This window comes from Argiope bruennichi, chromosome 3, assembly GCF_947563725.1.
Source record: "Argiope bruennichi chromosome 3, qqArgBrue1.1, whole genome shotgun sequence".
Taxonomy (NCBI): domain Eukaryota; kingdom Metazoa; phylum Arthropoda; class Arachnida; order Araneae; family Araneidae; genus Argiope; species Argiope bruennichi.
Window position 1 is genome coordinate 11,109,276 of NC_079153.1, and position 14,717 is coordinate 11,123,992.

General features: G+C 28.8%; 1 protein-coding gene across 2 annotated transcripts in view; it reads right to left on the minus strand.

Moving 5' to 3' along the window:
* LOC129962651 (39S ribosomal protein L40, mitochondrial-like) overlaps window positions 1-14,717 on the minus strand; it is a 113,633-nt gene that overhangs the window by 15,211 nt on the left and 83,705 nt on the right. The window contains exon 1 of one of the 2 annotated variants that reach the window (XM_056076535.1): window positions 1,826-1,914. The exons of the other annotated variant lie outside the window; for it this stretch is intronic. Coding sequence (XP_055932510.1) covers window positions 1,826-1,899 — 74 coding nt within the window. The 5' untranslated portion in view covers window positions 1,900-1,914. Of the gene's footprint in view, window positions 1-1,825; window positions 1,915-14,717 lie in introns of those variants that run through there. 2 annotated transcript variants of the gene reach the window in all.

Here is a 14,717-nt window from a genome sequence, read left to right on the forward strand (position 1 = left end):
TTTATCTTATACTGCTTTATTACTGTGGTTGCTTGATCGAACAGTCAGACAGATAATTTTCCTGACAATGGGTTTAGTTTAAAATTTGAAAAAAGTTAGTTTAAAATTTGAAAAAATAATTTCGCTGATAAATCTACACAGCAAACTTCATTCTTCCATGTCAAAAGATTTTTTTTTTTAAATTATCCTATTCACAGACAGACAAAATTCCAAAAATGTGTTTTTTCAGACACAGAGTGATGGTCTCAAGTGTAACGATTCGTCAAAATCTCGGGATCGCGTTTTTTGACATGGGAATATTTTCTCTTTGTATTCTTCGTACGTGAAAAAGTAATTTCAAAAGGTGTTTTGCATCAACAAACCATATATTAAATCGTGTCTTTTATGAAAACCAAATTCATTTAAATTAAAACTAGAATTAGTTCCCCGTATTGAAAATACGATTCATTTCTTGATTGCAGTGCAAAAGAAAATTGCTTAACAATCTATTGTCACCAAATTTATATTCAACGTCTTTAAAATTCCAGGAAAAGAAACAATACATTTATTTCTCTTCACTACAAAAAAAGTAAATTTTCTAACTTAAGGAATAATTAGAACTAGAATAGGTTGTCAGACAGATGACGTTGTAAAATCGGGAGCAACATTTTTTGAACTTTTAAAACGCGCCATTGTAGTAATATAGTCTTTTAGGAGAAAAAGAAGAGGGAAAAATGGGTCTTACAATAGGTAAGAAACATGTCGATAAATAGCCTTATTTTTCTTGTAATGATCTTTTAAAATTTTCAACAGATATTGTGAAAAATCTGTCGTAATAAGCGTAGGAATCACTGAAAAATTGGGGGTTTTTTTATAATAACTTTTGAGTTTTCTGTATTAATTTCAGTATTAAAAAATATTAAATCAAAATCTTCAAAGTTTAATTATGAATAAATGAATTTAAAAAAACTTAAAAATTAAAAAAAAAATTTAATGTAGTTTTTTTTTTTTTTTTTCTTTTGAAATGATTTGTATTACTAAACACTTAAATGTAAACATTGATATTTCAAATTAGCATTGACCAAATCGCAACTGACTGACTTTATATGTTTTTCTACGAGTTCAGATTCTGCAGAAAGTACTTTTAAACCCAATTACTTTAACAAGTTATTTATACATTTATTCACTATTTTATAAAATATTTCAATTTAAGACTAATTTCTGATGAACTAATGATAAATGAAATAAAGTAGTTACTTTAACTACATTATAATCTCCTACAGATCTATTGAACTAAAATTACTTCGACAATGGTACTTACTATCTTGAGTTGCAACTGAACTTGAGAAATTTAACTTACAATAAGTTCAGTATTAAAAAAAGAAGTCACTTTAAATTGTATGGTGGAGACGGTAGTTATGGATAAAAATGCCTCATCAAATTATTTAAGTCAACGATTTTGGTATAATCATAATAAAGAAATTTCTGATTATCTTAGATGTGAAAATAATTAAATTACCCTAGATAGACACGGGTACTGTTAATTGTCAGATACGGAACACCTTCGAACTATTGCGCTTGTGCTAGGAAGCATCGATTTCGCCACATTAGGGCTGAAATAAAAAATAAACAAAAATGGAGGAAAGGAGGCTTACAATCACCAGTTTAGTTTAGTTTAGTTATATTAACGTCCCGTTTTAATGCAACACTATGGCTATTTTGGGACGGACTTCATAATTCTGAACCGCGGTCGAATGACGAGGACGACACCTGAGAAGAGAAGAAAACGTAAGAAAATGCATTCAAAGGGAAAGAATACAGTATAGATACAATAGTATATACTTACGGGAAGAATACAAAGAATATTATGCATCTAATAGAATACATCAAACTAACAAAGAATACTGGAAATGCACCCATCTTGCAGCGTACACCCCTTTTCGAAACACAATTGTTCATAAATGCTAGTTTCGGGATTCTGAAACGAACAACAATATAAGCATTCTCTATACAGAATAGTTGCGAACGCAGTACGAACATCTCGAGCTTGGTACACTCACAAAATTGTACATTACGTCATCGGCAGGAGGACCGTCTACAATCATTATTATTTTGCTTGTAGGGGAAACGAGAACCTGTCTGTTTATTACTGGAGGCCTTATTTCGATACAAATAAACAGTTTCAGTACAAGATCTTCAAAATAAATTCCGTCCATTTAACTCGCTTAATGTTGGATTTATCATTTTCATATAGATTTGGATAAAGATGCATACACATATATTTTTAAAAATGTCTCTTTCAATGTGAAGAGTTTTAAAATTTCCATATTCTTCGAATTATTTATTTGCAAAAAGTCTAAAAGACTATTTTTATTCTATTATGAGCAGAAGTACGTCACAGAATGAGTAGCAGAAAAGGGTCCTTGCAGCGAAAAAATATATCGGATAATTCATGCGTTTGATGATGAGTGCATGAATTTAAAATGTTTAGTCAGCGTATCAATGAAATTCTACTTCTTATCCTTGGCATTTAATGAATCATCAATTTAATGATTTAAAAATGGTTTTGCTGATAAATCTTTCCTAAGTTGTGTGATTTGCAGGAAACATACTTTTTGATAGGGGAAAAAACAAAAAGTCAGGACAAACATATTTACAGGGACTAAAATAAATAACTCAAACTTCTATAGAAACTTCACAAGCAACAAACAAAGTTAAGTAAACAAAATAAGCTCCTTTCAAAAAGTCAGAATCTTGGCATCCAATAGCATCAATTCATTCCCACGTGACAAATTTTATATTAACAGAGCTAATATAATTTTAAAATGCATTGCACATCGTGCATGAGAGGGAAAGAACTTACAAAAAAGTACGAGTAATTGGACAAATAATTACGTTACACAATTAATTCAATTGCATGAGAAGTATAAATGCACTTACAGCGTGGAATTTGCAATTTCAAACTCGCAGATTAAGTAAAATATTCCAGCCATTTTTACTTTTTTTTTTCGAGATGCATTTTCTTAAGCATAAATTTTGCAATTTATTACATTTTTTGATCCGGGGAATTTATTAAAAAAATTGAAATCTGCTATCGCAAATTTCAAGTTACAATGTGAGAACATTTTTTTTTAAAAATCACGTACCAATCCGACAGAAAAAAATCATGTTCTCACATGACTCATGTTTCACAATCACCAATATTTAGAAAAGCTATGGTGTTTGATCATCTCAAAATCAATCGAGTTTTAAAATTTTTTTCTCGATGCCGGAATATTTTTCGTGAAGAACCAGTTTAAACTGGATTTAAACGATCACGTGACTTTTAGATTACGTATGCATCGATACCTCCTCTCGTTATTTTGCGTTCATTCCCATTTTCTTCTCTGTGCTTCTTAGGGCGTTAACTTCTTACGACCCTGCTCTTTTTTAGCCAGACTCTAGAATCGGGTACATAGTGGACATTCATGTCAAGCTGTAACATTTTGTTGGCGATAAATCGCTAAATGTGACAACCTCCGTTATCATCTTCTAATAACCCTAAAAGCGAAAAATTGATACCTCAAAAGCGATAAATAGCCAATTTTCTGTATTTTGAAGCCTTAGAAACCCTAAATCAAAAACAATATCATGTTTTCACATGATATAAAAAGAGTTATTTCTGTAATTTACGCTTAATGAAGTAGAAATTAATTAACAGCTGCTTATGATTAATTTATAATTGCTTTTGATGGGCAAATTCCTAAGAACAAAAATAGTAGAATGAATAATGGACCTTTCTAATATTACGCAAAATTAATAATGCAAAATTTTTAAACAAACATATTTTTATTCAATAATTATTCAATATTTGATCAGTTTCTAAAGGGAATTTTCAAGGATATTTTTATTCTTTATTAATTTTTTTTCTTTCTTAAGGTGTACGTACACATTCGAAACTTCGAAAATCGTTCAAAATATCGAATATTTTTTAATGCTTCAAAATGTTCTATGCTTCAGCTTTCGAACGATACCAAGATGTCAATTTTCGGAATATTTCTCGAGTTATAATTATTTTTATTCAGGTACTTTCACTAAAAACTCTAGTTTCGGTTTTTTAAAAACTTATTTTATAAAGAATGATATTTTTCCACTATGTTCCTTCATTCAAACAATCATAACTCAACAAGAAATTAACCAAATACAATTATTTATATATCAAAATAATCTGCATGAAACAAAGGATATTTTGTGCCTCAATCAAAGTTATATTTATAGAAATAAATTTTTAATAGCTATTTAAAAGTTAAAATTACAAAAAAACATCGCATTTTCTATTCATCGTGGATGAAAAAATTGTTAAACAGAAACTTTATATATTTATAACTTGATTGCGGCAGAGAGCATGAAGACTAATATTAGGCATCATTTCCAATTAGAATTGTGTGCCTGGAAAAATTACAATTTAAGATATCATGTTTCAAAAAACATGCTAATTAGCCCATTAAATATTATTTAATTAATTAATAATTTGTGTTATATGGCTTTTTCTCACTGAAATGAGTTTAAACATATATTAATGGGCTACTGTGAAAAAACTGGATTTTTAAAATTAAAATTAAAAAAAAATCTTCTAGTGTGTATGTACACCTAAATGAGATTGACTTGATTTAGCCCTAATTATATTATATACAGTACGTGATCAAAACAACTTACTACCAAAAAAAATGCCTATAATCTAGAATTTCAGTGAAATTTGAATACAGTGAGTGATTCCTCGCATATGGAATTAAATTTGTTTCCTTTTAAAAATTCAATTAGGTGAACAACCAATAAAAGAAAAGTCCCTTTCTTTGACCTGTGATTTATGTTCCATTAACATATTCTAGAAACCAGTAATACATTAATATAAAATAATAAATTACATTTTTAATTTATTCTTTTTGAAAACGATTTCTGAAAAATATTTTTACGTCACTGGAAAATTCCCAAGTTAAAAACAAATATTTCTTCAACAGTCCAATAATATTTTTAACTCCAAAGATGGCCTAAAAACCTAATGTCAGTTATTTCTCACGTAGACGCTCTTCAACGATTTCTCTGGCATTGATGCTTATTCTAGAGAATTTTATCTTATTTGTTGATTCGAATATTCCTTCGCTGACGACGAATATTTTGTCACGTCAGCAAACTTGTGGAAGTTCTTTTCAGAATTGAAAAAATAAATAATAAAATAAGCAAAAATTATTTCATGAGAATAAAAAGAACTGAATTTGATAGAAGCTGGTTTTAATGGAATTTTAATGGAATATTAACAAAAATAAAAAAATGTCAGCACACAAAAAATTTGAGCTATTCAAACGATAAAGCTTTAGATTTCTATCAGATGGAATAAAATTCAGATAATATGGTCACGTGATTTATGAAAGCAGGAGCATTTGATATTCCAAATTATTCTTCAATTTATTATATAAGTATCTGATAAAGCATAAGCATTTGCGATAGAAACACGATCCTCAAAATCTGAAGCAAAATCTTTTAGTTAATCTAAAGCTCAAAATATGAACTTATTCGTCTGACAGTTCATTCCAAAACATTAAATTGCAGGATTCCGATTTTTAATCTTCGAAGAGATTACGATTTTAGATCCTAATCCAATAAATATAAATCAGAACTTTTATAAAAGCCATTTTGAAGGTTACGTTATCAGATATCGTAAGTTTGGCAGCAGTTTTATTGGCATATTTGGAAACCGGATTTATATATGTAAAAAAATAACCGGAATATAATACGTGAAACCTAGATGAAAAAAAAAATTCTTAATAAAGTTTCTTCTATATTTTCTAATAACAGAAAGTACATTTTACTACCGTTTTCATCTACTCTACGATGATTGGCATTACTGGTATATTATCACTGTTCTATAAATTTGCATCCATTTTTATTTATTTATTTTCAGATTATATTGCCAGATCCGTAACGATGTAAATTATTTATATAACTATTCTCATACAGAAATAAATTAAAATTCCATTTAAACAGAAGGGGAAGGAGGTGACTGTTCAGTTTCTACTTTATTGATAAGGGTCTGAAATTCCAAGAAAGAATATACCATGTAAGTAAATATAGTGCAAGCTGAATTTTACTAGGAGTCAAACGCCATTATTTTAGAGTCGCGTTCCAAAACCATTCACATGTAATTTCATAGATGAAATTTATATCTAAAGAATTAATAAACTAAGTGTTTTAATAAAACTACCGTTATATTAAACTGGATAATATTATCATTATATCTTTTTACATTTCGTTCTTTTATACGTGTAATTCATTGCAGCAGAAATTCGAGTTTCACAAATCTTATAACTTTAAACGAGCAATTCTTGTATTTACATGTAAATTTATTTACTTCGTGTATCTCGGAAACGGCTCTAACGATCTGGATCAAATTTTATATTTAGACTAGCCGCCTTTGGCGACCAGCCGGTTCGCCAATCTTAATGTTCGTTTAAATTTTAATAATTAAATAGGTTTAACCGGAGTTTAACCCCCTTCTTCGCCAAGTTGCGATAACGCACCAAAGCTGGCAATCTTTATTATGCACTATAATTGAACATCTGCTTCTTTGCTTTTGAACATTTCGCAAGGCCGTTGTTTGCGATTTTTAAAAATTTCGCCAAGCAGGGGATAAAACTTCGGTCGTACCATTAAACATTTTACGCAATTCCAACTTTAATAGATTCTTCAGCAAAATATTTTAAAACTTCAAATTTTGATAGTCATATAATTCACTCATAATATTATAAAGGCCTTCAGTTATTGCGTGATATATATCTCTCTAATTTTCTGTTACCCCTCGTAGAAATTATGCTTTAAATAACAGTGTAAATGATTAATCTGCAATTAATATAATATTTTTTACTGAAACAAAGCATTTTTTTTAATAATATGATTACTGATAATAGAGTCACTGCGCGTTTAAACTTTATGGTCACTAAAGAATATCTTTCTTAATTTATGTAATATCTCAAGAATTTGTCAACAAAAATTTCTCAGATTCATCATGAACAGATCGATTCATTAACAATGTTTAATTTTAAATGCATCAAACACTAAGAAAATAAAATGAATCGTTTAAAATAATCGGTCGAAAACAGGTTTAAAAAAATCTACTTAAAAAACGATGTACTTAAAACTATAAGCATATACAAAAATATATAACTAACATAAATACATTTTACTTACAAAAGCATGCAACTAACCTAAAAATAATTTAAATCGTCCGTTGGTTGTCATGCCAACAATCAGAACAATGCGCATGCGTGGATTTTCTTCGCCAGTTACGTCAACGCAAATGCGTAAATTTTTCTACGCCAGTTGGGGTAACGCTATGCAGATTAGACATTTTTAATTTCCTTTATTCTGTGTTATTTTAATTCAAAAGTACTTCAGAATGAATGTGAAACATGGATTAATTAACAATGTTTAATTTTAAATGCATAAAACATTAAGAAAATAAACAGAATCGTTTGAAATAATCCGTCGAAAAATGTTAACCCTAGCCTAATTACTGTTGGGAGAAAAAAACAACTGATGCCTTACTTATTTGGCGATGGGGAAAATGGAAGATTTTTTTGGCGGAAAAGTTGGCGTTGGGAAAAATGAAAGATTTTTTTGGCGGGAAAGTTAGTTTTTAATTAATAATGGACTACCCCTAACATTTAGGGGGATGAAAAATAGATGTTGGCCGATTCTCATAGATACCGGATAAGCACAAAAAATTTCATCAAAATCGGTCAAGCCGTTACGGAGGAGTATGGCAACGAAAACTGTGACACGAGAATTTTATATATTAGATAAGCTTTTGCTTTTTAAGTTTATACATATAGATGTTTTTCCTGAAAAACCTCGATTTTATACACACAAAATGTTTTATATTACTTTTTTTATTTTATACTAACTATTCGAATAAGTATATTCAACTTCGATTTCGAAGTGTGGCAGTGTTGTATAGTGGTCAGAACAACATGAATGACGCGTGTGTTGTGGGTGCTCTGTTCGAGTCGCGCATTTTATTATATTTTTTTACTTATGTATATATACTTAATATTTTTGTTTTTTAAGTTTATCCATGTAAACTTAAAGTGTTTCCTGAAAAAAAAACTAGGTGTTACGCAAAAACATTTTTTATAACTATTACAGCCCTTTTCCATCTGCTCTTATGCTGACAATATCATATAGCGCCGTCTCGGATCCGATTTCCCCATGGTAAAACTAAGTGTAAATTCAAAAATATAAGTAATGACAGATAAATTGTAAAATGAGTGTTGTAATATAGCAGATTGTTTCGAATAACATGTTAAATTAAGTGCATTAATGATTTTTTTTTTATTTAAATAACCAGTTCATACATAAGTATTCATATGTAATCAGTATGTGATTCGTATAACTATGCGAATGATTTCTCAGAAAAAAACACAATTAAAAAAAAACTGCCGTGCAAGCCCGGTTTTCCAGATATTCTTTACTAAATCGATAAATATATAAATTAAAGCATGATCGTAGAATGGGTTCACAAGAGCAATTAAAGTTTATTAACCATTGTATTGAGAAAAAGTTTGGACCTCATTCTTGCGAGCATTAGACCCATCTGAACAAACAGCACACTATCAATCCACATTATTTTAAGATGAGGGGGAAGGTGTAATGTGTCTTATCTTTGCACAAAACCGAATGTAAATACTTGTTTGGTATAAGAATAAATCCATTTCATTTTAATTAATTGAATTCATTTAATTTAATTGAAAATTTGTCCGCATAAAAACAATATTTTGTCAATAACTTGTTCACCAAAATTTGTAAAATATTCGCTGTTTAGGGGAAAGTTACCCTTGTTTATTCTATTTGTCTTTGCTTATCTAATACAAGCAGAACATAATGCGCATGCGTGAATTTTCTTCGCCAGTTACGTTAACGCAAATGCGTGAATTTTTCTACACCAGTTGGGGTAACGCTATGCAGATTATACATTTTTAATTTCCTTTATTCTGTGTTATTTTAATTCAAAAGTACTTCAGAATGAATCTGAAACATGGATTAATTAACAATGTTTAATTTTAAATGCATAAAACATTAAGAAAATAAACAGAATCGTTTGAAATAATCCGCCGAAAAATATTAACCCTAGCCTCATTACTGTTGGGAGAAAAAAAAAATTGAAGCCTTACTCATTTGGCGGTGGGCAAAATGGAAGATTTTTTTGGCGGAAAAGTTGGCGGTGGGGAAAATGGAAAATTTTTTTGGCGGTAAAGTTAGTTTTTAATTAATAATTAAAATTTCAAAAAAAGGGACCCCAGGTGCACATTCCCGACCTCTAAGGTATACATGTACCAAATTTGATAGCTGTATGTCAAATGACCTGACCTGTAGAGCGCCAACACACACACACACACACATTGAGCTTTATTATAAGTATAGATATATGGCCAGATTATTAAAAGGGCAAAGTAAGAAAGTGCCTTGGGGCTCCACAACTTTAGGGCACCTCGAGCCTTTTTTTTGTGATATTTTGAAAATTATTTAATTTTGTGCTTTTAACTGTAAAAGTCTTACAATCAAACTTATTCAAATTAAAATCAAGCATTGTTCAATATAATTTTGGAACATTATTCTAGTAGCATTTCTAATGAAGTACCATCTGTAATAACTACCATCTTTTATATTACGTTTTTTTAATTAAAAAATGTGAGGTTTTATAACTTTTTTAACAAGTTTGATCCTATTATGAAACATTATTTAAATTGTATTATGAAAAGTTTTGATTTTTTTGTTACCTTTTAAAAAAAATTTGGAATTCAGTTATTCAATTTTTGATACGCGGTATACGAAAACCATCTTTTTAGAAAGTGATCTACAACTAAGCGTTTTACTATTTCAATTTGTCAAAATTTGTTTTAAAACTATTTGCATAAAAAATAAATTAAAAGAAAATATTTTACTTTTGAGGAGAAAAGGGGCCCTGAAATTTGAATTATCTAAAAGCCCTGCTAACACATAACACATTGTTAAAACTTAAGTCTTTTAGAATATTAATTTGAAAACTCGAAAAGAGTGAGAAGTCAAAAGGAAAAACTAATCATCTCAACTGTCAAAAATGAATTCCAAACCAAGAAACTATTAACCATGTGTAAAATAGAGGAAAATACAATAAAAAATTCTACAATTCTGCTTAAACCAATACTGCCTTCTAAAATAAATAATTACAAAAAAATAAGGAACTGCAGATTATAATAACTAAAAACGAAACTATTGTGCATTCATTCAAAAATATTTATAAAGTATTGAAAATTTGTTATTGCTAACTGATTAGTCCTTCTAATTGATTTAGAAAGTATTTGTTAAAGTGATCATTTGAAAATTCATTCGGGAAATTTAAACTTCATCCGATACAAGGATTAAATATTACCAGCAATTTCTCGATAGTTAGTTAATTAAAGAATTAGATTTACAATTCTGTGACGTCATTAAACTATAAGAATATGCATAAAAATAAAATCTTCTTTTTCTTTATGCAAACAAAACGTAAGAAAAATAAAATGAAATATTCTCTCTGACGTTTAAAAAAATGAACTCTAATTTTCACATTTCCCTTTTCAATTTCTGAAGATAAACCTTTGAACTCGTCAATCATCCAATAATAATTTTATTTCTATCATGGATAAATATCATCTGCAGCTTCTCTGCTAACCAGCAATTCGTAGAAGAACGTTTTAAAACTACGTCATTAAAGCTTCAAAAACTGTCTTAGGAATAAAACTTTCTTTTATATATATATATATACAAACAAAACTAAAGGTCTGTGGTGGAAAAAGAAGAAAATATTCTTTCTGACGTAAATTTCTTTATTTTCTCTTGAACCTTCATTTTCACATTCACCTTGTCAACTTACCGAAGTAACTCTTTGAACTTGTCAATCACCAAATACTTTCCTCTTCAGATAGGAAAGAATAGTATTTGTATGTGCGACAAAAATAATAGTAAAAAAGAAATTTTAAAAAAAGCAAGAACTAATCCTTGCGTGACGTAAATCGCAAAAAATCAACGATCCATAGGATTACCACTGTGATGAAGATGAGCCCCACTTATCCGTTTCAAGGACATCCTCAATATTGATTCCTTACAAAATACTTCACACCTGCTCTGACGTTGGAGGAAAATGTATTCACGCTTTCTTTTTAATTTGGATTAGCAAAGCTTCGCCTTTCTGCAATTGTTCTTATTTTTTTTTTAGTCTTCGTTCGTTGCCGGAATTCTGTCGTAAAATTTCTACGTAATGATTGATGTAAATGCATTTTTACGTCAATTGCAGCATTCTTACTTGCATTCTTTTACGAATATAAGTAAGAATGTACTAATTTTAATTAACGTAATAATTTTAATAATAGAATGCAAATCATTTTTTATCTAGAAATTATTGAATGTTTCCATTTTTTCATTCTTTCAATAATATTTTTAAAAAATCCAGTTTCTCTCTCTCAATTCTTGTATATTTCCCAAATGAGTGCATTTAGTGCGTATATTCGTTGTATGGCAAAGAGACTTAAACCTGGATTTGAACCTGTTCTTGCTGATTGATTGTGAAGAAACTAACCAGAATCAGTAGCTTAAGTTTTTTCCATAAGTTTCCATAGGTTTTTTTCCTGTGCAGTATTCTGACAAGAACATAATTCCAAAATTGATTTTTTTGGAGTCAAAGAGATCTAAAAGTTAGAGATTCATTAAGATCATAAGGTCGAATTTTCTGTCGATTACAGTATTTCGTTATACAAGAAAGTAAAAATCCGAAATGTTTTCTCGAATTTTTTAGTAATTTCCCATAAATGTTAATAGTTACAGCTTGCCATCAAAATTGATTGCACCTTTATGTTATGTAACCAAATATTCTCTGAAGACATACATAAAAATCTCATTAAAAAATTTAGAATAATCTGCCTATTCAGTGACGTTTTGCCACCGTTGTTCAATGATACCGCAATTTTTACTTTTATTTTTTTTCCCCTATAACTTCTGAAATCATTATCCAAGGAAAATGATTTCTCATTTTGCATTACTCAGGGAAATGATTTTAAATTTTGTATGAAAAAATAAAAGCGAAAAATATTAAAAATCATTTCAATTGCGAAATTTGATTACCGTATTATTTATTTTATTTATTTCTAGCGTCAAAATTATTTTAAAAGTCATACTTATTAGTTAGACAGGATTAATATTTTTCATAATCAAAATCATGCCTCTTTTTGTTGATACGAATTTTACTAAGCATCTAGATATATGCAATAATTAAAATTAAATGCCTATAATATTTACAAATAATGTGATAATTGGAAGTATATATAAATAACCCTTTCAAGACTAATGGGAACCTCAGTACTATCAAATCAATGTTATTGAAAAAAAACTGTCTAGAAAGGGTTACATATATACAGGATAATTACAAAATATTCATTGATTTTTGAATTGATGTAACTTAAAAAACACCAATTACACTTTTCAGCACCAAGAGAGAAAAAATAGATATGATATTTTACTTTCTATATTTACTTTTTCATGGGAATCATTTTCCATGTATTAGCAAACGCATTCTCATACTAAGCAGTAAAATGAAAGTAAAGATTAATTGATGTGCTACCGATAATTTAGAACTTTTAAGTGCCTCCAACAAGTTTCAAGATCTTATATTTTGCGATTTCTTTCCGGGTGATTACTTTAATGACACAGTGTTTAAAGACACTCTCCCAATTGTTTAGAAGAGCTTCAAAACAGTATTTTTAAATAATGCAGGCAATAATATTTTCCAACATTTTCGGGAAAATTGGATTTTCATAGAGATGCGTGTTGTAAAATGACGAGAAGGGACATAGAACCTGAGTGCGTTTAAAGCAAAATTTGACATGTTTCCTTTTTTTTTTTTTATTGGAGACATCGTTTATTTTCATAAAAGCAAAGCATTTTCAAATGTAATAAATTAAAATTCAATTATTATTATTATTTAATCATCTAGTATTTCTGTTTCGCATACAGTGTTACGAAACAGAAATTGTATTTATGTTTGCATTGCAACTACTTTCATATACATTCAAAATAAATGAACATTTCTCATTGATGCATTTTCTCCACATTCTTTGTTAAGATCTGTAATTTTGATAGAACTGCAAGTCAAATTTTATCTGTCTATTTCTTGTTGCATTTTCGTATTATCATCTCAAACAAAACGATCATACAAACCAAAATGAGAGAAAGGTAACTGACGAAAAATGACATAGTAAATGTTTTATAAATCGTCAATTACTCAAATATGGTGACGTCTGGAATTTTAATTTTTTTCATATTAACCTCAAATAATTACGATGAGGATCAACTACTTTATTTCGTAAGTTTGGCATATGATATAAACATTAATCCCATCTTTCTTGCGTATTATTAGTCCTCTGGAATACCATGAACAGATCACTGTTTCTTTTTTTTTTCCATCATGGTGCTTTCTTGCAATAATTTTTATAGGAATAAATATTTTTTAGAGTAAAAGATAATTAGATATATGTGTCAATAAATTCTAAGCAAAATTGTTTGAATAATGTTAAGAACTGTGATATTTAATTAACACACATAATATTTTGAGTAAAAAAAAAAAAAAAAAAAAAAGAAAGAGAAAAGAAAAGAAATGGCTGACGTGCAATAGCATAGAACGATAAAAAATATAACAGAATTCAACTTTCTCTTTCAGTTATATCACGCAATTTATTTGATTAAAGCTCATTTTTCAATAAATACAATGACTAAGCAATGTTATCTTTTACAAACACATAGATATAATATCTTTTTCCCAAGTCGTTTGGAACTGATTTGATGTTGTGTGAATCGTCTGCTCTGATAAGAAAATAAAATAATGAAGCCATGCTATTTCATTCTGATAGGTTAATCAAACCAAAAATAATTCCAACTTAAATATGCATGTGCTTTCTATAATGCAACTGAATGATAATTTTTCGTAGAATAATTCACATCATGTGTATAAGTATGGAAAAATGTGTGAATCAGTATACAATCATGTATGCATGAATATAAAGAAATATTTAGTATAACACACATAACCAATACAAAATTTGAATTGTTGCCAATTTTAGCAACGCTATAATGTTGAGCTGTAGTCAGAAGATGAATGTATTATTTAAGATAGAAACGTATTTCTTAAATTTCGACATCAGTAAAAAAAAAATGATGTTTGATTCCCAATAACAACCCCCATTATATGGCAAATGCTTAATGTGAGCCAATCCCAGACCTGCGATCATCCAACCTCGAAGCAGATACTATCAGAGAGCTGCAGCTATATGCATTCTTATAGCATACTAAGTTAACATAATTTAAACAGGATATGAAAAGAAAAGAAACAAAAGCTTTTCTCTTGGATGTAACTAGATACTGCTTGGCCAGTCTAGCGGTTAGAAAGAAATTGCAGTTATAATGCCAATCTCTAAAACTAAAAAGTGGCGATATAAATTAAATAGATGGCAGCTTTATTATTATTTTATTACTGTTTTTAATATTATTATTTTATTCAATAAATGAGTCTTCGATTCACAAATAGATAATTTTCAAGCGTAAATTCTAAGAATCTTTACATTGAAAAGAAAGTGATTATTGTTATATATAATGTAGTCTTTTCGTGGCAACAAATTGTTTCTCCAAAATACAAATATTAA